A 24,925-nucleotide genomic window follows, 5' to 3' on the forward strand; every position below is an offset into this window, starting at 1 on the left:
AATTGAAAGCAGCTTTCATGCTGTGATGAAAATTGAATAAAGTATTGAAGCATCTGTGTTCTGGTGCTGAAGAATTCCTGTTGAGCCAGTACTGCAGGTTAGAAGCAGAGGAGGGAGGGGGTGCTTCAAGATCACAGTGTAGGGTCAGTTCAGTGAGTAGCTTTTGGTGAGGATAAGAAAATTTAACTTTTGGCATTTTTGGCTCTTGCATGCTACACCAGGCTGTCTCTCACCTGTGGACTTACTGGAGGAGAAGAGTAACCACAGCGTGTGCAGTGTCATGCTGATGTTTAGTTGAGGGAAACCTGAGCTATTAAATTGCTAAGACTATGAAGCTAATTACTGAAATAAATAAAATTTACACCTTCTTTCAGAGGACTTTGTTGCAGAATGCATGCCAGGGAGAGAGAGAAGTTCTTCTAAGGTTTGAAGCATCAAGAACTTGAGAGAACACTTAAGATTCATATGTTGCATTATTTTATTTTATGATGGTTTTGGTTTGATTAAGTTCTTGTAAAGAAGATGCAAAAATTAAATTACTAGCTTGAAGATCATCAAATAAATGACAGTCTAGCATGTCTAAGAAAATTAAGATTGGTTTTTATACTGAATAAAGTCTCTTGTGGAAATTGTTAAAATATCTTAAAATGTGTTTTTTCAACATTCTGATTGTAAACTTTATATTGATTTTTGTAAAACTTTAGGGCAAATTAAAACTTTATGTTGTAAGTTCACATTGAAACTTCAAGAAGTGTTTGAAGTCAATGTGGTAAGTCAACAAAATGAGTTCGAGAGCTTTTAAGAGGGTTGTTTGCCTTTTAAAACTTTAAAAAGAAGGTATCCAGTCACTGCTCATGTTTTATTGTTTTATGCTCTTCTGATGTCATGTCTGACACTAGTTCAGCTCTCAAAAGATAAAAGTCAGATGTTTCATTATATAAAATCAGGGGGAAATTTTAAAAGCACTGTATGCAGATGAATGTTGATATTTTAGCATGCAAAGGCATTGTCTTGTGTTGACCCAGATTCTTTTTTAGAATAAAGGTCTAAATATACTCTTAGCAGAACTTTAAGAGTGGAAGATTTTCAGAGTAGTTTCTTAAGCTGCAAAGAGAGGTATGTGAAAGAAACCAGTCTGAAACTTACTTTGTTTTCCTTCTTGTTTTGAAATGTTCCATAGTTTCACCCAGAAATACCCACCAGTGAAATTTTTATCAGAAAAGGATCGTAAAAGAATCCTGGTAAGTTTGTGTTTACTCAGAGGCTGTTTTGGGGAAATACCAAAAAATTCTGTGGAATGTAATCTGTTTTGTAGGATTAAAGAAATGAGAAGGGATGAAGGGAATTACCTGGGCTGTCATATGTGTTGCACAGGTTTTTTAGGGCACTGCTTCACTTACTTGTGTTGATGTTCTCAAACTCAGCATATGAACACTCTGCTTTGGAAGTGTGACTTGCCAACTAAACTGCTTTTCCCTGTAACTTCTCAGGATCACTTTGTAAAAGTGTCTTTGTGCTCCCAAATGGCTTAAACTTTCAGAGACTGGAAAACTTTTAAAGCACATCTTAACAGGAACCTTGTGTGTCCAAATTGGGCGAAATCTAGTCATAAGGCTAGAAGAGAAGTTGCCCTGCTGGGAATGTTCATCTCTCTCTATCTTCTCTGTTGTTTCTGTTATTTTGAAGCATCATAAGCAGTTGAGGGTTGAAGAGGATGGCAGGTTAACTCAGGAAAAGGAGTTGTCCAGGGCATTCTTAAACTTAGTGAATTGTGCTGGAAATCAGCTTTCCAGCTTTGTCTGCAAAAATTTTGATGTTATCTGTGACCTAGATTTTTCCTTGTTTCTCTGTGTCTTTGGTGGGGGGAGGAATTGTCCTCATGTTTTGAAGGTAGAGAAAGTAAAGCTATTTGAGATGTGGAAAATAGAGTATGAACTTCTGCTTCTGTAGTAATGAAAGTAAAGTCCACAACAAAACCCTGCTAATGTGCCTAACTTTACTGGTGCTTTTGTTTGCTTTGACTTCAAAATCCTGAAGAAAAAAACTGAAAATATGCAGAGAAAATTATTTTTCTGCATATTTAGGCAATGATCTTCATTGCTACTGAAAACTTTAACATAGTGTTACCAAATTAGTTTAGTTCTGCAATGGTGTTCTGTTATTTTTATAACAGTCTGATGGAGACCTATAAACTCCCAGTGCCCCTGTTGACTACAGAAAATAAACAGAGGAAAATAGAGGTTTAATTTTGAAAATTCCTAAATTGTGTACCTCGTGTGTTTGCAAGGGTCTTAATGTCATGTTTTCTGTGGAAGTGAGAATGTACTTCCATCAGAAGTGTCAGTGAAAGCTGTTAACAGGCTGTGGAGCTCTTAATGTTCACTTCCAGACTTTGCCACTGAAAAATACTGGATATTTTGTTGAAATTTGTTGCTTCAACAGAGATGGCAAATAGTTGGAATAGGAGAGTTTTCAGGGGACCTGGAGGTGAATAGCTTTTTGGTTCCCAGTGTATTTTGTAGAGTTTAAATGACTACAGAGAAAACTGGCCAAAAGGAGTGGCAGGTTGTTCTGAGTAGTTTTGTGCCAACTCGGATGGGCATTCATAGGCCTCCTGCCCATGGGGCCAGTTACCTTCTGCTACAGTGTTGCTGTCATACTTCTAGGGGAAATAATCCCATGGTTTGAGTAACTGAAGTTCCCATAAAAATGTTGCATGACACTTCAAAATTCTCAAGAACTAGCCAGCCCAGTGAATTCTGCTAGATCACGTATTTTGCTTTGTATTTTGTTAATACTGCATCTTTTTCTAGAATGCATTCTTAATTTAACTTTTTTTTAAATTCTGACTGCAGTCTCCAGCTCCAGCCTGGAGATCCTCACAGCACTGTCCTGACAAGACAACAGCTCTAGCAGTTAGTTTTTATTAAACAGCATCTCTCTGGAGATGATTTCTGGTTGTGGTGGTATCTCAGCTGACGCCAGATATCCTGCCACTTTCATTGAAAAGAGATCTTCACCTTGTTGTGCATGATTTATCTATTTCCTGAGTTGTCTGAAGTGACTAGGCTGCAGGCTTTCATATGCAAGAGAAACAATTCTGTTATGTGGAAGATAGTGTTGCCATTGGTTCAATCTATTGGGTGTCTTTTTTCTGAATTGAATACAGTAAAGTGATAAAAGCAGAGAACAAAAATATTAATATAATTTCCTTATGGGGCATAAGATGTTTTGAATCTGATTTCAGACAGCAGAAACATGTAATAAATAGACAAACCTGTAAGTGCCTGTGGTGAAGATAATTATCTCTAATATTTGTGCCTTTTAGTAGGTGCTGAAGTTACCAAGCATACGTGCTCTACTAAGTAATGAAATATTTTCATTAATGTTGTCTTAATAAAGAATTCCTTTTTAAGACCCAAGCTGGTGCTCCAGTTCTGATATGGATATAATTCATGTACAACTTATGATTATGTGGATTAATATGTCATTGTGATTTGCAGGAAGTAATATTTAGAAGTGATGCTTGTATCAGTAATTACAGGAAGGTTTACAAAGAACTTCAGTGATAAATCATCTTTTTTTTAACGTTGCATCAAGTAATGATAAAAAACATAATTTACATAGTTTTTTTACTTTTCCAGGGGAAATTCAACTCCTTTTTCAATCATTTCTTAAGTTCTTGTCTAATACCCATGGAAGTGATATGTTAATGAAGCCAACTTAGTTTCATCATAAAAGCTACTTGTAGGTTTAAGGTAATTGGAAACTTCTTTCCAGACAGAATTGGTTTGTGCTTTTTTTTACCTTTTTGTGCTTTTTTTCTTCTTATTATGTGTGTGATTTTTTTTGTGCTTTTTTGCCTTTTTTGTTTGGCTTTGTGATTTTTATTTTTTTTAAGGGATATTGGGAAGAAGACACTTCCTTTTACTGCACCAAAGACATGTGTTGCAAGCATTGAATTTATCTTCTCTAGTATCTTGGCAATAGAAGTAGCAGCAGGAGATTTCCTTGGGCCTCAGTTGAAGGAGTAGGTTCAGGTCTTCTTCAGAAAAATCTTATCCTGTTCACCACAGAAAAGCCAAAACCCTTGGAACATTCAGCAAGGCTGCAGCTTGTTTGCAAGTCAGGATAAATTCACAACATTAGGTTTGCCATGCATGGGTTTGGTTTTTTCCCTCTGGTAAGTGGTGACAGATGGCAAAGGGCTGTTCTCCCTCAGTTACTGGTCTTCTGTCCTCATTCTCAGCATTCTGCAAGAAACCTGCTCTTCCCTCCTCTCTGTTTTAGCATAACATGAGCCTTGACATTCTTTCTTTTATTCCAGAGGGAATTTCTCCTAAATCCCGTTTCTCCTTCAAGTTTGTCAGGGAACTGAATAGGATGTTGAATCTGCCACAAGAAAGCCCTGACAAACTCAGAAGATTACTAAATAAACCAACTGAATGATTCTTTCATTAACTGCCATTTACAATTGGTTTGACACACAGGTGCCCCTGAGTTTTTAATAAGAAAAGGAAGGATGAGAATACAAGAAGTGGACATGCAAGTTTTTACAAAAGAAAACATGTAATTTCTGTATGGTTTTTCCACTTTTCAATCTTTGGAGGTTTTCCTTTGCTTTTTTTCTAGTTTAAAAAAAAAAAATCTACTAATCTTGCTTTTTTAAAGCAGTGGATGGCAGGGTGGTGGACAGGATAAATGTTTAGTCTTTGACTAACCCAAAGGAAAAGAACTTCAGGCATCTCATCCTTTTCCACACAGCACTTTGTCATTTCAGTACACTATCCATTCATTAGATTCCTGCTTGATTCCATTTTGTCCTTTCATTGTTTAGTTAGTTGTCTCTACAGCTGAAGAATGGACATCAACAGCTGAATCACTTTGAAAATATGAATTTGACCATGCAGATATCTTTTGTGGCTGATACCACACAGGTCTTTTACAATTCTACTTTTCAGGTGTTGTGATTTGTCATGTCTTCGTTCTTGAAAACAGTTTATGAAATGCAGAGAAAATAATTGCTTCTGTAGCTGGCTCTGGGTGTGTCACACAACTTGCAGTTCTACTTATTGTGCTGACTGATTCAGTACTAAATAAGTGATTTTTTTTTTGTTGCTTGTTTACTGTTGAAGTCTGTGGTGTAAAAAGGGAAAAATTAATTAGCATGTTTCTTCAATGAAACAGGAGTCCAGAGTTTTAAATATTTTATTTCTGCTTGTTTCTTTGCAGCAGAACATCAGAGTTTCAAGACAGGCAAATGCTGCATGTCAGAGCTAATGGTGTAGAATAGAGTTTTTTCAGTTGTAAGGGACATGCAGAGATCATCTAATCCAACTGACTGACTTCCTCAGGCCAGGATGATGTGAGCTATGGATGTGTTATGACACAGAAAGAATTATTTTGGTTTTAGGAGATATTTCAAATGAAACGTCTTCAGAGAATTCCCTTCCTTCTTTCTGGGTGAAAAATTACAGTACTTACTTAGAACACCCAGCATGTCTTCCATGTAAACCAGCCAGAAGCTGGACTTGACGTGTCTGATAAATCTGATGTGAAAATAACCTGGCATTCTGTCATACCTTTTTTTTTCCTCTGAGAAATGGGATTTGCAGAAATTTCTTCTAATACCTTTCTGCATATTTTTAGACTTGGCTGTCACGAAAAAGAGCACAATCCAATTTGAAGTAAAAAAAGGAAAATAATCTGAAAAAGAGTTTTTGTTGATATGAATACTGCTTCTAGCCTGACAGTGATGAAACATGTCAAGTATGTCTCTCAAAATTTTAAAATCTGTAAATCTTGGAAAAAAAATACATGGAAATGGAGTTGTTTCCCCTGGAGTAAGCAAAGATCTGAAACCTACTGTTCTGTCTTCATGTTTGTAGACTTTGTCTAGTGTTTCTGTAAAAAGAAAAAGAAATTTATACCAACTGTCCTAACGCAGATAACTGGAGGAGCAGGGTTTGTGGGTTCTCATCTTACTGACAAACTAATGATGGATGGCCATGAGGTTACAGTTGTGGACAACTTCTTTACGGGCAGGAAAAGAAATGTGGAGCACTGGATTGGTCATGAGAACTTCGAACTGATAAATCATGATGTCGTTGAGCCCCTGTATATTGAAGGTAGGTAGTCTCTGCTTTGTTATGTGCATTTTTTGTGCCTTTCCCTTCTAAGTGTGTGCATCTGTAAAGAAATGAAACTTGTGTGTTGAGTTCTGGGTTGATCTATCTGATATCTGTATGCTTTGTTTATTATTAGCCTGTTTTCCGTGACCAGTACGGAGTAAGGTTCAGAGCACTTTTGTCTGAAATCAGTTCTTCTTTTCTGAGTGGACAGGAGGAAAGACACCTTAAAAACATCCTGATATGTCTGATTTTGTAAGAAGGCAAGATGGCAGGGGTCAGTCTGTCTGTCCCATCCATTGTCCCACTTTCCTATGTGCCTGCACAGGCTTACACACACAGAATATGTGGTCCAGATATTTTGTGAACTGAAGTGTATTTGAGGGCTGCAGCTACACTAGACATGCATCCTGCAATTGTGTATGGTCAGTTGAGAGGAAATTAACTCTCCTTAGTTGCCTTCAGTGTCTTCTGTAGAAAACATTGCTCCCTCTTTAGGTACAGGCATTCTACAACCTGAAGACTTGGAAAACAGCAGCACTGAATTTTCCTAGTTTTCAACAGAAAAAAGAAATAAAAATACACCAATTTTAAAGAAAGAAGCAAACAAACAAAAGTGTGTCCTGCTTTAAAGTAGTAGCTCAATATCTGAACTATCATAAACCGCAAACTATTAAATAGTCAGATTTTAAGGCACCATTAGCATGGTTATATTGGAGAGAGACATGCATTTATAGACTTCTATGGGAGTATCTAACCATATAATGAGTCAGTGAAAGCATTGCTCAAATTACACTACAGTTCTGGTGGGTGTGCTCCATCCTTTTAAAACTCTGTAGCAATGTACTTGTTCATTTTAAGAAAAAAAAAGACTGAGTGGTTTGGGTTTTTTTAATTCCTGACGGATTCTTGTGGATGGAATTTCACAGGAAATATCTCTAGTAATTTCATCTCTTGTGTTATTGCTTGTGATGAATTCCTGGCAACACTACTGAAACAGTCCTGCAGAAACACATGCTCCTGCTCTGTTCTGACAATGCACTGCTTCAGTTACTGCCTGTTATTTAGAAGTTATTTCAAACTTCTTCCACTGACAGGATAATGGAACAAGGATCTTATTAACTGACTCCAGGTGCTGGTAGCTCATACCTCAGCCAGGTCAATTTGTCAGCTTTTCTAATCTTTTCCATTCTTTTCCTTCTTTCTGACTGATTACATTTGAGACTTTCTCAGAGAATTATCATCATTGCTATATTGTTGCCCAGCTAACTAGGCACTAATGAATGGCAATTCTGAGATCCTTCAGCTACCTTGCCTATGGCTTGTGTAATTAAGACACCGATTCCCTATTTAGTCCTGACAGCTCATTATTATATTTTATTCAGTGGGTAGTTTATTGAATGCCTTTTCATCTTCCAGCAGTGTAAATTGAGGCTGGCATGGCTAAATGTTAAAATAAAATTAACTTTCGTACACTAAGAACACCTCAAAATTTCATTTCATTGCAGAGTTTATAGTCCAATGAGGCAATGGGGAGACAGTTTTTTAACAGATCAGCAAGTTGGCATATAGATGAAATACTTCTTTTCTTACTCCCAGTTTCTCCTTTTTACTTGTAAATAGAAGTTGGAATGACTGTGCAGTCATGATAAAAAGTAGGTTTGTGTCTAGAGAATTTCTCTGTATTTGCTGTCCTGTTTAAACCAGGTTACATAAGGTTGTTTGACAGCTCAGTTCCAGAGAGGATAATCAGTGCTTTATTTCTGAGAGAGACCTCATTTTTGGTCTAGAAAGAGCAGTGCTTTCTCTTTGGATATGGAAAAGTGAATTTAGTCTCAAGATGGGGAGCTTTCAGCTTCACAGTGGTGCCTACGCACAATCTGCCTTGGCTGCGTCATTGTCTTTGAACCATGACACCAAGTGGGACTCAGCATTCTTGGATCTTCATCTAGGTTGGCCAGAGACAATAATAAATCACATAAACACACATTTTATTTTTTAGCCTTGTGACAACTATAGTTATCTCTAGTGCTGAATGTCTTTCTCCTCTACTAGGATTTTATTTGCTTTAGCATTTTGAAATGTCAATAGGAGATGCTGAAGTTTTCACTTTTGTTTTTTTCAAGCAGAAGAAAAAGGGTTTTGAGTTTTTTAGTGGAATGAAAGTAGTTCAGGAATCTTGACAGATAAAAAATAGTAAAAAAAAGTTGGAAATAGCTATATTAACCCTTTTTTCCTATTATAGTTCAGTTCTGTGTTTTTAAAGATATTTTCATTTCAGCCTTATCCCTCACATGCAGCTTAAATACACTATTAAATAGGCACTTTTTTGGTACAGGAAGACAGAGGGTTTTTTTCTGAAGACTAGTCTGGAAAGAAAATCTCTTAACACTCTTTTTTGTAGTATAAGGCAAAAAAATAGAAATACACCTTTACTTATATTCTGCCTCATTCTTACATTCATGAACGTTACAAGTATCCCAAGATAGTCATTTGAGAGCACTGTAGCTCATCTTCCTACAAACCATATTGTAAGGACTCACAGATGTTAATTGGAAAACAAATGAGAATTAATGCTTTATCTGGTGTTACTGTGATGTACTCCAATTTAGGGTAATAGATAAACTGCATTAGAAAATGCCAAAGGAAATTCTGTATTAAATAAATGTATGTTATTAGTAATGTACTTGGTTTCCTTAGTGACATAAACATTAGTGCTGTTTTGTTTATACTCACCTTTGCATTCGAGTTGACTCTGTGTTTGTTGTAAAAAGTAAGAGTTTGTTTTTATATCACTTCAAGTCACCCAAGTCTCTATTTCTATTGTGAAATATTGTTATACTTAAATATGTGTTTTAAAAAAGAAAAAGAAACAAAGCCACAACAAAACAAACAAAAAAGAACCCCCCCCCCAAAAAAAACAGCCAAAAATACGCAGCCCATATACCTGAAAAAATCCCCAGAACTACACACATGAAAAACCAAGCCACTTTCATGTGCCACTTATGCTGTCATAAGAAGGCACATGATCATTTCACAAACTGGACCCCTAAGAAGGAAAAAAATGCCTCTCAGTTCTCAGTCTTGATGTCTGGCTTTCAGCTACTCTTAGGCACACTCAGCTGTTGAGTAAATCTGAAAAAAACATCAGATGCTTATACTTAGCCCATATCCTTCTCCCACTGGTGTTTCTTCTTCCTGCTTCCTCAGCAACTTTTGGAAGCCTTAAAACAATCTTCTGTAAAGTGATAGGTGCACACTTCCTTTAAACCCAGCTATCTGCTCTATATGAAAAATGTCCTCAGCTGAACTGCTGCACGGTTCACAGGAACACACTTTAGCCTTGTATTTCTTTTTGGTTGCTTGGTGGTGTTGTTTTGGTTTGCTTTTACTACACCTTTCACAAATTGGAAATAAAAACAGGCCTGAAAATGCCACACATTTACAGTCAGCAGTGGAAACAGTTGAGTCAGTTGAACTGATTTCACTCCTAATCAAAGGTGCACAGTATGTTTTGAAAAATGCTGTATGATACTTCTAAAATTGCAGTCTGTGGCAGCTGAAATTGCTGCCCAAACTCTTTGGGCAGAGCATTGAGGAGTTGGTCTATTCTGATGCTCAAAAACTTTTATTTAAAATAAGTGCATGTGCCTTACTTAAGTAATATAAAATGAAATGAGAGAGAAGTGAGGTGTAAGTGGTAGGTAATGATCAACTGTTTTATGGCTTATGTTCTGAGATTAACTGATCTTCAGTTAAATAAAGGTGTTCAGTTTTGGTGTTGGTTTGTTGTTCTGTTTAAATTCCTCATGCCAGCAGTCCAGTTTCTGGAAAAACATTTCTTAATTGTTGGCTCTAATTTCTGTGACTGTTGTGAACACAAAGGTAGTTTTGGCTCTTTCGACTCTCACTGAAAATGTTTAAAAAATGATATAATAACACATTTTGCAAGTTGAGAGACTGTGTTAGCACATGGTACACATAGTGGCAAGGATATTGTCTTTCAGAGTTTGCAGGAGGTGTTGTAGTTGCTAGTTACATGTACATAGGTAAGTAAAGTAACAGTATTTATAGAATTTTAATAAATCATTTGCTTGACTGGGACTAAAAAAACCTTTTATTTTTAAGGACTTTGCTGGCTTATAGGCCTGAGAGTTGATTTTTAAGGCTAAGACCAAGAGTCTCACAAAATTGGTCAAAAGAATAGTCTGTAGCCTTCTTGTGAGTAATAGCCTTCCACATGTCAGGATGGTAGCATTTTACTAAACAGTGTTCTACAGTATGTCAGAATTGTTCAGTCTTCAGGTCCTCTCACAGGTAATTCAAAACACATACAAATACAGACACAAAGGATATCTTTAATACATGGCACTTTTTTTTGTTTTTCTTTGGCTTCCATACTTCTCAGATTTTTCCCTTCCTAGTCTTTGTTCTCTGTGCTTAACATGTTCCGCTTGCTGGTTTTAAATTGTTTGGTCAGAAAGTCTACAGCAAGGCAGAGGGTAACAAATGCTAGTTTATTTTGTTTGTTCTGAGCCAAGTGCAGTGGTGCCTTGATCTTGGTCTGGTGTGAGGCTCTCCAAAACTGCTCCAGTATGAGCAATATGATAAATCTTTATAAAGTTGTTCCAGTTTGCCTGACATTACAAACAGCATCTTTAGCATCAGGTAAATGAACTGGTATTTGTCCTTTTTAGTTCTGAGCAATAGAAATGTCTCACTTCACTGTGTCAGCTTCTGTGGCCTGACCTCCAGTAATGAAATCAGCGTAGCTGTTGTTTTTGTTTTTTTTTACAAGAAAAGTCCATACATTGAAGCTGTAGAAACCTATTTGTATGCATCTGATCAAAGCTTTTCTGCTCAGTGCTTCCTGACTAGCAGATGCAGTGATGGATGCAGGTGCTTAGTGGAGTTAGTGACCCGTTTAGTCCTTTCTGGACCGTGACACATGTGGAAGACAGAAATTGAAGATGTAGGTCTTTTCCTGTCATAGGGAAGGTGGTAGATTTCTCCCTTACCATTCACTTAGGAAGCATGGAGAACATATGAAGTATTAGGGCTAGAAAATCAAGATGATATGAAGGAAAGTAGGTTTGTGATGGTATTTTGGAGTTTTACGGAGTATTTTGTCCTAGTCACCCTAGGACAAGTGGTTTTACTGATCATTCTTGTTTAGCATTAAGGAAAACACAAGATTGAATGTGTGTGTCCAAATTTAGGTATTGCAGATTCCATGTGGGCTATATATCATGAATTTTTTTTAGCTTTTCTCATAGAGGAGGGCATAATTGGCAAACATTAGTTGCTATTTATCTTGCAATATGTTACTTAAACTTTATGTTGAGCACAGACTTCTATATTTGTCACAGTGTACCTTGTGTACCTGACTTGAATGTTTATGCCAGCTTCTGTGTCTGTGCTATTTTGAAATGAATTTGATTTTTTAGCCTTTCTTTCCAATAAAACTGTAACATAACAAATTTGTTTAATTTTTCTTTATCAGTAGTCTACCATCCTGTGCTTGCTAAACTTCTTGCTGCCGTATTCACAGTTAAGAAAGTTCTAGTCTCCCATGTGAGCTACACATAAAAGTTGCAGAATTTTATTGTTAACATTTGTTATTCTGTTGTGGTCCTTAACATAACACTTTGCACAACTGTGCACATGGTTATTTTCAAATAATTGTGCCATGACTTTATTGCAAAGCCAGCTCAGGGCTTTGTATTAAATGTTGTAAATTTTCTTTACCTTGTGTAGCAAGAAAGAGTTGTGGAGGTCAATTACTAGATGTATTTCTTTCTGTCCTTCTGTAGATACTGTCCCAGGCCCCCAAATAGTTAATCCTTTGAAAAGCTATTAGTTTGGAGAGCTTTCCTCAGCTCTGGCTGGAACAGAGTTAAGTTTCCTGCTATCTTAAATAACTGTTAACTTTGTGCTACAATGCACAAGGTTGTCAGCCAAGCTGGGTGGATGGCTTTGTCTAGCTGGCCTGCTGAAATTCTGAGAGAGAAAAAAAAGTAGGTGTTTTTAAGATCTGACAGTTAATAGAGGGAAGGTGGAATGAGAAACAATTATTCTTATTTCAGCATTGTCAGACTGATGGGATTAAATTTGATAAGTTTGTGGTAGAAACTTTTCACCCTACTGAAATATCTAGCATTCTCCAAATGTTTTGGAAAAATGGTTATATTTTCATTGGTCTGAGGCTTGATATACGAAAGATTCCTTCCCATGCAAGAGGCAGAGGTCTGCCTGTAGCTGCCTGGTTGCCTGTCCTCTGATCCAGAAGATGGCCATCTGACACTTGACAAGTTCTGCTCTTGCTGTGTTTTTTCCATACAGGGATCAATTTTTGTCTTTATGCATGGGGGGAAAGTACATTGAAGCAAATAAGAAGGGCAAGACTATACATCTGGCAAGGAAAACCTGTTTTTTTCTCCCAGCTCCTTCTTAGTTTCATTTAATACAATTGCTAGCTGGGAAACAAAAGAAGAATGAAGGACTAAAAGAAGGAGAATGCTTTCTTGCTTGCTGTCTTGCTTTCCATCTTTATTTTGCACTGTTTTTCACACTTAGTGTAATGTTTAAAAATAAGTAAATAAACTTGAATAATATAAGGAGTTTTTGAGGTTTTGTATTTTACATGCATTTCTTTATAGCTAACAGTTGTATGACCACTTGGATGATCACAAGCCTAGCTGTATCCTTGTGGAGCAAAAGGAATGGTAATTTTTGACCTTCTGTATCTGAATTACCACATGCCATTAAAGGAACCATTCATATATGGGTTGCTGTGTGTCAAAAATTAGCAGTATTTAAAAAAAGAAAACAACAAAGAAACCACAAAACAAAGTGAAAGGAGGGGGAGGCAGGAAAGATTTCATTTCTGCTGTGACAGGTTAGGATTGGGCAGTAAATTACTAACAGACCAAAATGTATTTGAAGTTTTTTCTCTTTCCAAAATTCCACCAGAGCTTGTCAAAACTAATTTAGAACAGGTTATGAAGAAATAGGTAGAAAAAAAACAGCATAAAACTCAGGTCAGACTTCAGCTTTGCGTTGGCTGTAGGTGACCTCAGCAATTACTTTGTTAATTTTTCTGCACCACTGTGTTTGTGTTGTGCTTGCTGCTTGCAAGCATCAGTCAGTATCTTTACAGAGCATTCCTTATCCCAGCTTCCAGTCTACCCCTTCTTTGGTTTTATGAAAGTAGCATGCTGTGGGAAGAGGATACTTAAAGCAAAACTTGAGGCAGTAATGTATTTTATTCGAGTTCAGAACTCATCTGTAGGAAGTGTGTTGAAGTTCGGTAATCCAGTTAAAATTTACCCCATGCTACATTTTTCCATCATTTCCCCAGCACAAAAATTGATTCCAGCTTTATTCACTGCTTAAGTTTACAGTGTCACAGTGACCAAAGTAAAGAGTAGTTATTCCATGTCTCACTTCATCATGCAGAACAATTAACTAGCTTCATGTTGCAGAAGAAACTCCTACAAGTTTCATTTGGATTAGCAATGCAGGCAGGGCTTGGAATCGAGCCTGAGCTGGGAACTTTGTTCTGCCAGCTCTCACTGCATCAGGTCATCTTTGGATGCTGTTTGTATTGCTGTTACAGGTGCCTTGGGTGACAAAACTCTTGATGCTGCACCAGAGTTGATAGGGGTTGGATGTCCTGTTTCCTGATCATTCAACAACAAATAGCAGAGAACCTGCTACATGAAATTTTACTTCTCTGCACCTTTTTATGTGAGAATAAATATTCAACATTACACATCTGCCAAAACTGTTTCTCTTTACCTTTCTGGGCTGTTTTGACATCTTCTAGGCAGCAATTTGTCCCTGCTCTGTAGAGATAAACAGCTGTAGACCAAAGACAGAATGGCAACATAAAAGCAGATATATTTTGTGGCATCTGCATGAGCATACTGTCAAATATCATTACTCTGTCAAGACAGTAAAACTCACAGTAACAGTCATTAAGTTTGCCTTAGGAGCTCATCTTATGTTTATGTTGATAGTTAATTGTTCTGTGGGGTGATGGATGGCTTGAAATAATTTCTCCTTATTTTGGTCACTTGACATTGTGAGTTTAATCAGTGAATAAAATTATTTTGCATGATTTCTTGTGTTGCAGTGATAATGCAGGGCTGCAGTATGTGGTGAACTTTGAAATGCTTCCTCCAGATGAACCAGTGTGTGCTTATCCAAGCTGTGTTACATAAAAATCAGGAGCTGAGCTTGCCCAGTAGACAATAGACACAACAATTAATCTAGAAAAACCTGATTTATATACAAGCACACTTCATTAGGGATTCAGAAAGAAAGTAGGTTGAATATTTTACCATGCTAATATTGCTGGTATTTTTAAAGTATTATTACCAGAACATGTGCTTATCTTAAAAAGAATGTGATTTTTTACTGTGAAGGAGATACTTGTTCTTTGAAGTCTTACCTACTTTTCATTTTTTCATTGCTCAATAGGCTGTTGAAGAATAAGGGGTGACTTTCACATGGATAATTCAAGCCACTTATTTATGCTCTTGCCCTCTAGTCTGCTTTTTTTAAACTATATTAGAGGTCAGAAAGCAAAGGTTTACATACTTGCGTTGTCAGATGACGTTTAAGAATGGGAAGGAAATCTTCAATAGGAGGCCCATTCCTCTAATATTTCAGGGTTCTCAGCTAGTTAAAAGTAGGTGATAGCTTCATAGTTGATATTTTATTTTTTCATATAGTGATAGGATAAGGGGAGATGGCTTTAAACTGTAAGAAGGCCTAGATTAGAGGTAGGAAACAGAAGCACTGCTGTGATGGTGGTGAGGCACCAGAACAGGTTGTCCAGAGAAGCTGTGGATGCCTGATGAACAATTGAAAGTGTTCAAGTCCAGGCTGGATGGGGCTTTGATCAGCCTTGTCTAGTGGAATGTGTGGTGGGATTGAGGTGATCTTTAAGGTCTGTTCCAATTCAATCCATTTCTGATTTTTTTTCCCCTACTAGATGTAACTCATATACAGCTTGTGCTGTTTAAGTAAGTATAGTTGTATTTAAATAGAGAAAAAGGAAAACTTTTTTGGTTTTGGGTTTGTTTTTTGGGGTTTTTTTGATAGTCAGGGGTGCTTCTAACCTGTTTTAAGTAGGAAAAGTAATTTATTAGAGAAAAAAGTTCTTAATGTCACAGATACTGTGAAAATTAAAGCCCCCAACAGAAGGCTATGAGAAATCAACATGTGGTCAAAGTACAGATTATTTTTTAATGCTGTGATTTTCTATAGAAGGAAAACATTTGTTTGACCAGTAGTGTTCTGTTCTAGGGCAAGGCAGCCTTACGCCGTGCAGTATTTTCTTCTGTCAGAGTAGCAACTAGCCTTGACTTTTCCAGCTTCTTTCTGGTTTCAATGTCAAGTCTTCTTAAAAAAAACCCCAAACCCGAACTTTTCTTTTAAAACACAAAGGAGTTATTTTCCCTTTATTTTATCAGGCCATTCTAATAGTTACTTCACCTTTTGATTGCTTTTCTTGAATGACCTTAGTGTAGGGGATTTGTCCTTCCTTAAACATCTCATTTGAGCTTGTTTAATTTTTACTTTTGCAGTTGCTTATCCGTGGGTGGCTTTTTAAAGACAGTTCTGGTTTGCTGTGATTCAAGTTACATAGAAGACAGAAAGACATAAACATATTTGCAAGAGTCATGTTATGAAAGGCTTGCAGGTTGAGCTTTTGAATATTGGATACTGCCTGTGACGCTGAATCCAGTTTTCCTTGCTTTGTTTTTATTGTAATTTAACAAATTTGTTTCTAATAGCTACAACCTTCAATCATCTCAGACAATGAATTTCAATGAATTTCAACTAGTTCTTTGGTTTATTGTATTTCATTATAGGGAGTGGAGGAGTGTGTCAAAATCTCTTTATTGGGTTTTGATTTGTGTGTTTGTTTCTTTAATTAAAGCTAAAATACTGTATTATCCAAAGCATTGCATATATGTGACAAAAGTAACAGGGGAAAAAAAGACAAAAGTTGCATGCTTGTATCTTGCTATGTATATTTAATATATAAATAATACAGAGCTGATTCATGTTTCATTGACAGATGATCTAGAAATAAAAATACAGTATTTATTTTTCCCAGAAAGTTTCTGCTCATATTGAAAAAATGTTTCTATCATTTTTGCTTCACAGTGTACTTTAGAAAGATACTCTGAAGCTTGTAGCCACTTAAAAACGTGAGGATGACAGAATCTTACAAATACTTTTGCAGCTTCTAAACGTTTTGAAAATTCTCAGCTAAATTTTTTATAAGTGGAAAAGTGTGAACACTAACACAGACATTTATATCCATGTCAACAGTGTCGATGTATTACAGTATGCCTCTAGGTTTTGTTTTACTAAAAATTAAGTTTTTCTTAGAGTTCCAACAGGTTTGTGTACATATCGTCTGTAAGTAGTGATACAGGAAGTGCTGGATTCCAGTGCTAGGAATTGCACAAAGCAATACTTATTTCTTGACTTCAGTGCTTTCTCATTTAATATCTTATGTGGGAAAATAATCATGCTATCCCCTCCATTTTTCTGTAGTGGACCAGATCTATCATCTAGCATCTCCTGCTTCTCCTCCTAATTACATGTATAATCCTATAAAAACTTTGAAGACCAACACTATTGGGACATTAAACATGCTGGGTAAGTGGAGTTTTTTTTATTACTTAACTTGGTTACAATCCTGACAGAGTTGGTGGGGAGATGGGAGGATGAACCAAATGAGTTGTACATTTTAAAAAGTTGTTTCTTTACACAAAATAAGGTTGGGGGTATTTTTACCCTCTTTGAAGACTTTTGTTTTCCTTTAAATATATCTGCAAATGAACACTAATAACATGACTGTCAAAGGACAAGAACTTTGTGCCTTTAAGTTGGCTATGGAGTGTGCAGTAATTACAGAAGTAATAGGAACAATTAAGAGTGTGGGATTTTTATAGATTTTTTTATCATGATTGCAGTTTTCACTTTAGTGACTATGGAACATTCCCATAATTACCATAAGCTAGTGTTCCTTTCCACCTCAGCAAACATTGGACTAGGTGGAATTGCACTGGTTTAAACTCCAGACATCTGGAGTAGTGCACCCTCTTGTGCATTCCTTGGCTAGCAAATTCTGAAATTGTTTAATGTCAAGCATCATGCTGAGTAATTACAAGGCCATGTTTTCACCTTTGTCTCCTAGTTTTGATGCTGGGAATGGGTCAGTGAAAAGATGGCCTCAAGACTTCACTACTTTTTCCTCCCATCTTTCTGCCATTTGGTATGATGCAGGCTGATCTGAGTGTCAGTGATCCTAAGAATTGTTGAGTCAGAAAAACTCCTGGGCATTAGCATAGCTGAGTTTCTTATTTGAGTGATACTCTAGTTCAGAGTATCAAGTACAGTTCAGAGAATCAAGTGGTTTAGAAGCTGTTGAGGTACCAGAATGACAGAGGTGAGAAATTTGTCTGATTTGCCATGTCAACTTGAAGAACAGAAAGCCATTGAAATTGAATGGAGAATAATCTCAAGTGATGGGTAGGATGATCCAAGCAGTTTTAAAGGGCATAATAAAGGAGAAATTACTGATTTTTGTCCTATAACATGTTATTCTGTGTAAGTTTCTTTACATGTCTTTAATCTATGTAAGGAAGGATTTGTTAATCATAATATACTATGTTGTTTCAAGATCCTGATTTCCTAAGTGGAATGCTTCCCTGGCCTTTATTTAGATTCTGATAGATTAAGTTCTTGGATTTTGATTCAGTGCAACTGCTAGTCTCAGAAGCAAACATGGGACATGTTTGCTCTGCTATTTCTTAATTTTTCTAGTTTTGAAGTGGGAGCTATGGATGTGATTTACAACTAAATTTGCGTACAGAAAGAGATCAAATTGTCTTTAAAAACATGTAAAACAGAATCACACTAAAGCATCTAGCATGAGTGAAAGATTCTTGCACTTGCTTTATGTTCTTCTTTCCCCATTACCCAAAATCTAGGTTTAGCTAAACGTGTTGGAGCACGGCTGCTGCTGGCCTCTACGTCAGAGGTTTATGGAGGTAAGAAGAATAAAACAGTATTTAGAGCTCTTCAGATATGACTGTGTAGAAGGATATTTACATCTTTTGTCAGATACCAAAATGATAGATTTTCATCACTATCTTAACTTGCTTTTTTAGGAGATGTTCTTCATACAGAAGGGCATTTACAGTGCTTGCTTTATGTATCTAGTCAAGAGTGTTGACTGTATCTTTCCCGTGTCCTGGTTTATATCTCCTTTTCCAAATGGCTTGTGGGGAAAATTGAGTGTTGTACTCTAAAGTCCAGATGCCATAATGAAAACCTGAGAAGAAAGATTTCAATATTAAATATGCATATCTTTTCCCCATCACATAGGAATTGTATTGTTAAGATTTAGCAATTGCCCTGATGTTTAAGAGACAAAGGACATCACCTCCAAGCTAAGAAAATACTGATTGTGCATGCAGGTTCTTCAGGTGTTTCTTAAAATGTAATATTTAGGAATGCTGTCCATCTTTACTTAGAAGTGAAGGAGTGAAAGAGTGATGGATAGAATGGTGACTGGATGCAGCAAGAATCTTTAGTACTTCCTAGGGTCTGTAAGAGACCCCGTGCCTGCTAGAGAACCTTCCTTCTGTTCTGAACTACTGCATAATTGATAACAGCAGTGTTGAAAGATTAGTGCAGATACACAGGCACAGTACCCTCCTCAGTGGGAGTAGATTTGAGTCTCAGCTGAAAAGAACAAACAAGTAAACAAAAAATGGTCAAAGGTACAAGATAATGTAATTTTTAAAAGCTTTGTGAGCAAGGAGCGAGGAAGGACAAAGAACACAGATCCAGGTGTACATTTTTGGTGGAGCAACTTCAGAAGATGGAAAGTAAATGTCCAAGCAAGGGATCACTAAGATGATTGGCCAGCCAAAGTGGCCTGAGCATGTGCAACATTCCTACTGCCTCCCAAGCCTTAGATTATCTATGGTCAGGCTCTACAGGGAAAAATGATAGCCCCAAGGACTCTTCTGCAACTGAACAATCTCCCTTCTGGAGTATTCCTTTCCCACAGCATCTTTTCAGGCCTTTTTAAGATTGTTGTCAGTTTTTATAGTCATGTAAAACTTCTGTGCATTTACCATTGCTCTGTGGCTGCCATATGGCACAAATTCATTCATAATTGTGTCTGAACAGCGTAAAATATGGAAGGTTTAATCAGAACTGACTGTCAAGGTTGTTTCAAAAAATTAGCTCTCAGCACTAGGAAGTTCTGTAGTAATGTATGCAAACTTCAAACCCAGTAGAAATTATACCATTCTTAAGACAACAGAGGGGGAGATTTAACTAATAGTTTGTAATTTTTCAAGCATTTAAAGTACACACTAGTAAGATTCACAGGTGATTGTTGTTTGATTGTTTATTTTTTATAATCAAGAACTTCTATGCTGATCAAACCAAAGGATTGTCTAACCTGATTGTGCCCAGTCATAGCTAGTAAAAATGCTTCAGGTAAAATAGAAGAAATGTAAGCATTTTGTGGTGCATCACTCTTACCTCAGTAAGGAACACAGTACATCACTATTTTCTCTATTTTTCTTTCCTTGTTTCCTATTTTATGAAATTTGAGTATGTTTTACTTTCCTACATAACCTATAATGCCTCTTACATAACTGCTACCTACATAACCTGTAATATTTCCTCTGAAGCACATTAGGTAAAAGTTGTGTTTATGCCCTTGAGTCTTTAACCCTCTGTTCACACACTCTTTTATGGAAAGCAGTTGCTGGCTGTTGTTTGCTTGTACTCAGTTATTTTACTAGTCTTTCATATGCCACTGCTGTTTTCATGTTTCCAGTGATTGCACTTTAAATAAATTGTGTTAAAATGTAAGATTTTCTAAAGTGCAGAATTCAGAGAGAGGATGTGCTGGCTTGTATAACACAAATGCTCTACTGAAAGTTTCATCACATATAGTCATCTTTTGATATACCATAATCTAAGGTGGGTTTTTTTCTCCCCATAGATCCTGAAGTTCACCCTCAAAATGAGGATTACTGGGGGCATGTGAATCCAATAGGTCCAAGAGCTTGCTATGATGAAGGGAAGCGGGTTGCAGAGACCATGTGCTATGCATACATGAAGCAGGTACTAAACTTGTATCAGACTCGGTGGTTTTTCTGTAATTACTGAAGGCCCAATGTATGGCAAGATTGGAATATGTATATTTAGGGGGAGGAGGGCAAAACAGAACGTCTTAAGTAGGAGCACTTACCGTGTTTTTGCAAAATCTGTTTTCTTTAATGGGAAGGTTTTATTGCTCCCATCTGTTGTGTGTTTTCAGATGAGCAGTCTTCTTGTGGAAAATGTGCTTTAGTGTTCTTAATAGGTATAATATGTCTTTCAGTATAGTAAATAGTTTTTAGACAGATTAAACTGAGGTGACCTTAGTGTACTTAAAAGTCAATGGGTTTGAATAAAGCCATTACTGATAAATGTGTAATGTTGAAGAAGAATAATCAAAATCAGAATATGCAGATAAGAATGGGAAAGGTCTTTAATGAGTACTTACATAGAAGCAGTGTATTTTAAGCACTTTTGAAATGTCTTAAAATGATGCAGGTATAAATTACAGACCTTAATGAATATCTAGCTGTGTAATGCCTGTTTTCAGACAAAGGCAGTAACATGAGGATAAAAATGCAATTTAAAATATGTGTAAGAAATTATACATGCCAATTTTCTTGTGTTTCCTAAGCAGCAAGTAGAAACTCATCATTAACTAATGTAGCATTGACTGTTTACCTGTTAGTAAATCTTGCTTAATTGTGGTTCATCTAAGCTCTAGGAGACTATTCAATTAGCAAATATGGCACACTAAAGAAAAATGGTATCAGTATTTCTTGCTATTTGCATCCTTAATATAAAAAAATATAAATCAAGCATAGGATATTGTATAGAATTTTAAACCTTTAAATTATAAAATTCTAAGTACTTTATAAACCTTGAAAACAGAATCAAGCTGAAGTGGTAAGACTTTAAGAGATGGTATTTTAGTATAGAGTAGTAATTTTGTCTTATCTCTTCTACCAGACAGAGAAGGCAGAGGTTCTGTCTGCTTTGTTCTCTTTTAATTCATTGAAGGTCCAACATGCCAATACTGCTCTCGTTCAGGATGACATCTCCAGTATTTCACTGTAGCAGAGTATTCCTTGTCAGTCTGGAAACCCATTTGCAGTTGAAGATTACAGTTTTAATGAGAAATTCTCGTGCTCTAGGGTGTTGCATTTTTTGCAGTATTCTTTTAGAAGGGTATGAGTAGGTAATTTTTAAAATCATGGGCTATCTCTTAAAACCACAGAGTGAGCCATGATAGCATCTCAGAGATTTTGTGCAGGATTTACAATGAGTAGGAAAGGTTTATAAGGTGGAACTGCAGTGCACATGTACGTTAAGTAAAAACTCATTATGCAAATGACCTGTCTGTCCTAGAGGCAGCTCTGTAACATATTTCTTGTACTTTGTTATGGGCTAGTGAAGTCTGCCCAAGCTTGTCCTAAGTTCAGCTATATTCTGAAACACTGTTGAGCTGGTGTGGGGAAAAGAGAGGGGGTGAGCAGTGTTTAGGTGATACGGTGTTACTAGTGGAAGAAACCTTACTTTTTGAAAAGGTCTCATTTTCTCTATGCAGATAAGCATTGTGCTTTTAGGAGGATTTTCAGCAGGAGTGACCCAGCCCCAAACAGTAGGATTCGCAGTATTTCAAGCTAAAATATTTCCAGAATGTCTCAGCTTCAATAAAAATAAGAAACAAGCAAAGTTATTTTGCATTTTTTGGTCATTTCTTAAAAAGACTTCCATCGTCGTGCACATTGCTAGGTACCTTAAATACATAATAGTGTTTCCAAAAAATGTGAAGTAAAACGAACCTTCTACATTATACTTCAGACAGCCTTTTTGAATCTAGTCAAAGTTGACTGTTTGCTGTTGTCAGAGTTTCTTAGTAGCTTGTCCTGACCAAGGCATTTTTAGTGTGTTCTTTCCTGCTGGTGGTGTTGTTTCGTTCACTTATTTTGACCCCGTGAATTAAGCATTTCTTGACGTTACCACCTGAAAAAGTGGTGAGAGGGAAGTTTCAGCACACTATGGCAATGTGAATTTTGTACTTCATTCAGGACTTGCCATTCAATTATCTGTGCAACCTTAAAAAAATTGTATTTGACATTCTGGAGCTGCCTGGAAATCTTAGTATTAATGTTTGTGCCAATACTCTGGATTAATTTAAATACTGACTAGAATCTGATACTACCTTCATAGCAGAGATTTGCATCATCTGCTTAGGTGTGTTGTAAGTAAAAATACACACCAATTAAAATGTTGTGCATATTAAGGGTGTTTTGTGAACTCGATTTCTTTCTTCTCTTATACTACTGACCTGTAAGGAAATTCTCCAGAGCTGAAGAAATACTTCAAGTCACTAGGGAATGTTAGAGGAGAATTTTTATTCTCCTTCCACTTTCTTCATCCATTTTTTCATACCGACTGTGTGACTCTGAAAGCTTTGGTGGTAAGAAATGGGCTTGGTTGTGATACAACTATCACATTAAGTGATAGTTTTGGAATTGCCGTAGAATAGCTGAAATGTTGAACTATAAGCATAACATTTCAACTGTAAAATTGTAGATTATGTTCGGGGACCTGCATTATGCCCAAAGTATAGAGTCAGATGATTGAGGCTATCCTTCCTAGCTTGTTTAGGAGCTTCAGTGTTTATGTAGTTCAGATCTCTGCATCACTGTTTCTGCAAATTAATTCTAAAAATTTATTAGTAGAGTGTTAATGGCATTTTTTTATACAATTGACAGCACATACAAATAAAATTCCTTGGACCCAGCCTTGCTACAGAGTATTGTAGTTTAAACACATCATAGATGGACCCAGTGTACACAGTGCTAGTAATTCTGCTGTGATTGCAATTCAGAGGTTTGGGAACAATTTTGAGAGTTAATGATCTGTGAAATACATGGGAAAGAGTATGAATCAGTAAGAAAGAGACTATTAGAGCAAGGAATGCTGACAACAATCTTAAGTAATTTTGGCTGAGACACTGGTAAAGATTTTTGTCAGGTGACAGTGATACCCCTGCTACTGTCTGGACTTCTCCAGCAGATTTTTTTCATTCCAGTTGTCTGCTGGAGAGCAGACATTTGTAGCTTTTACTTTCCTGATCTTTTATGCAGGGAGGTCTGGCTCATACTTGCTGTTTAGATAGATCCACAGACTTTACAAAGGAGGAAGCACTGGTAATTAACAGGAGAAACTTACCTGATATCCTTGTGAATTATGGCCACAACATGTCATATTCAAATTGTTTTGGTTAAAAGAAACTTGGTATTTGAATTGTATTGATCTATTTTCTAAGACAGTCAGTGCAAGAAAAGGCCTGTTCTTAAAAAGCTTATTAAATTAAAATATGTCTTTTTAAGTTACGGAGTTATTATAGCATCCTTGATACCCTTGATAGTTTGTGGACCTGGGATCTCTAAAACTAAATCACCAGCAAAGACTCATGCTGAAAACCATGGACAGCTTTGTTTTGCAAGGAAGACTGCATAAATTAATATTACATTTTAACTGACAGCTATAGATCAGCCTTGAGTACTTATTCAGACGAAGTATCTCTGTAAGGAATAACAACCTTTTCTGCTTCTTTACTGTTTCTTTTCATCTGTACAGGCACAGTCTCTGTGAAGAAATTCATACTGATAAATAATAGAGTGAGCTGAAGTGTTCTGCTAGTCCACAATCCTGCATTTTGTGATCTTGCTCTCAGGCTCTTTTTTGGATTGCTCAAGGAATTTTCTTTCTGAGCAGTCTGCTGAGGGGAGGCATTGTCTTAAACTGTGAGAGCAGGAGACAGCTGATCGCATTTTATCTCAGCATTAGGGATAAATCTCAAGCTCTCTAATGTTTAGCAGTATAAATATGAGCCAAAGAGGGTTTTTTTTCTTTCTCTAGGATGTAATAAAATACTGTACATGACTTACTGCTGCAAATCTGGGGAAGTAATTGACTTTGATGGTGGAAATATGGTAGAGGTAGTCAGTCATTACTACATGTTATTGATAATATTTGGAGTAACAGGACATAGCTAAGATAGTGTTCATACAAAAAGGAGTAGAGTTACTCAGCATATAAAAAGAATCACTTCAAACAAGATGTTCATGAAACAGCAAAAGCAGCATTATGACAATTTTTAAATTACTGTCTCCAAAATCTCTTTGTCTGTGGAAGAGTTTCTTTTGAGGAGACAGATTCCAGTTTTAAAGAGGCAAATGAAAAATTAGCTGCATAGAAAATAGATTTTCAAAGCACTAGGCTGCAGGGACAAGCTTTGCTAAATGATACTATAAATAAAAGGTTACTCATTTTAAAAGACAACATTACAGTGGGGTGAGGTGAATAAATAGAAGGGAAAAGAAATAATGGGTTCATTGTTGCTATGAGTAAGTGCCTACAGAGAATGTGTTGTTTTTCTTTTCTAGATCCCTTGCTAGTTCCCAACCAATACTGGAAAACAAGGCTGCTGCTGTAGCTTGTGCTGTGCAAGAGAAGCTTTTTGGTCAGCATTGTTGAATGAGTTATTTTTATCTTGAATACTAGCTTCCAAGTGCCTTATTTTCTGCACTTGTTGTTAATGGCAGTATCTGGAAAGCCCATGTGAAATACAACCCCTTCCTGAAGGAGTCAGTGGCCTTCTTAAG

At 36.6% G+C, this 24,925-nt stretch overlaps 1 protein-coding gene across 2 annotated transcripts in view; it reads left to right on the top strand.

The window, feature by feature from the left end:
• Positions 1 to 24,925, top strand: part of UXS1 (UDP-glucuronate decarboxylase 1) — a 54,744-nt gene that overhangs the window by 19,305 nt on the left and 10,514 nt on the right. For both annotated transcript variants that reach the window (XM_064710096.1, XM_064710100.1), the window contains exons 5-9: positions 1,181 to 1,241; positions 5,948 to 6,128; positions 16,707 to 16,811; positions 18,149 to 18,208; positions 20,188 to 20,309. In XM_064710096.1, coding sequence (XP_064566166.1) covers positions 1,181 to 1,241; positions 5,948 to 6,128; positions 16,707 to 16,811; positions 18,149 to 18,208; positions 20,188 to 20,309 — 529 coding nt within the window. The remainder of the gene's footprint in view (positions 1 to 1,180; positions 1,242 to 5,947; positions 6,129 to 16,706; positions 16,812 to 18,148; positions 18,209 to 20,187; positions 20,310 to 24,925) is intronic.

The sequence above is a fragment of the Zonotrichia leucophrys genome, chromosome 1 (assembly GCF_028769735.1).
Source record: "Zonotrichia leucophrys gambelii isolate GWCS_2022_RI chromosome 1, RI_Zleu_2.0, whole genome shotgun sequence".
NCBI classification, from domain to species: domain Eukaryota; kingdom Metazoa; phylum Chordata; class Aves; order Passeriformes; family Passerellidae; genus Zonotrichia; species Zonotrichia leucophrys.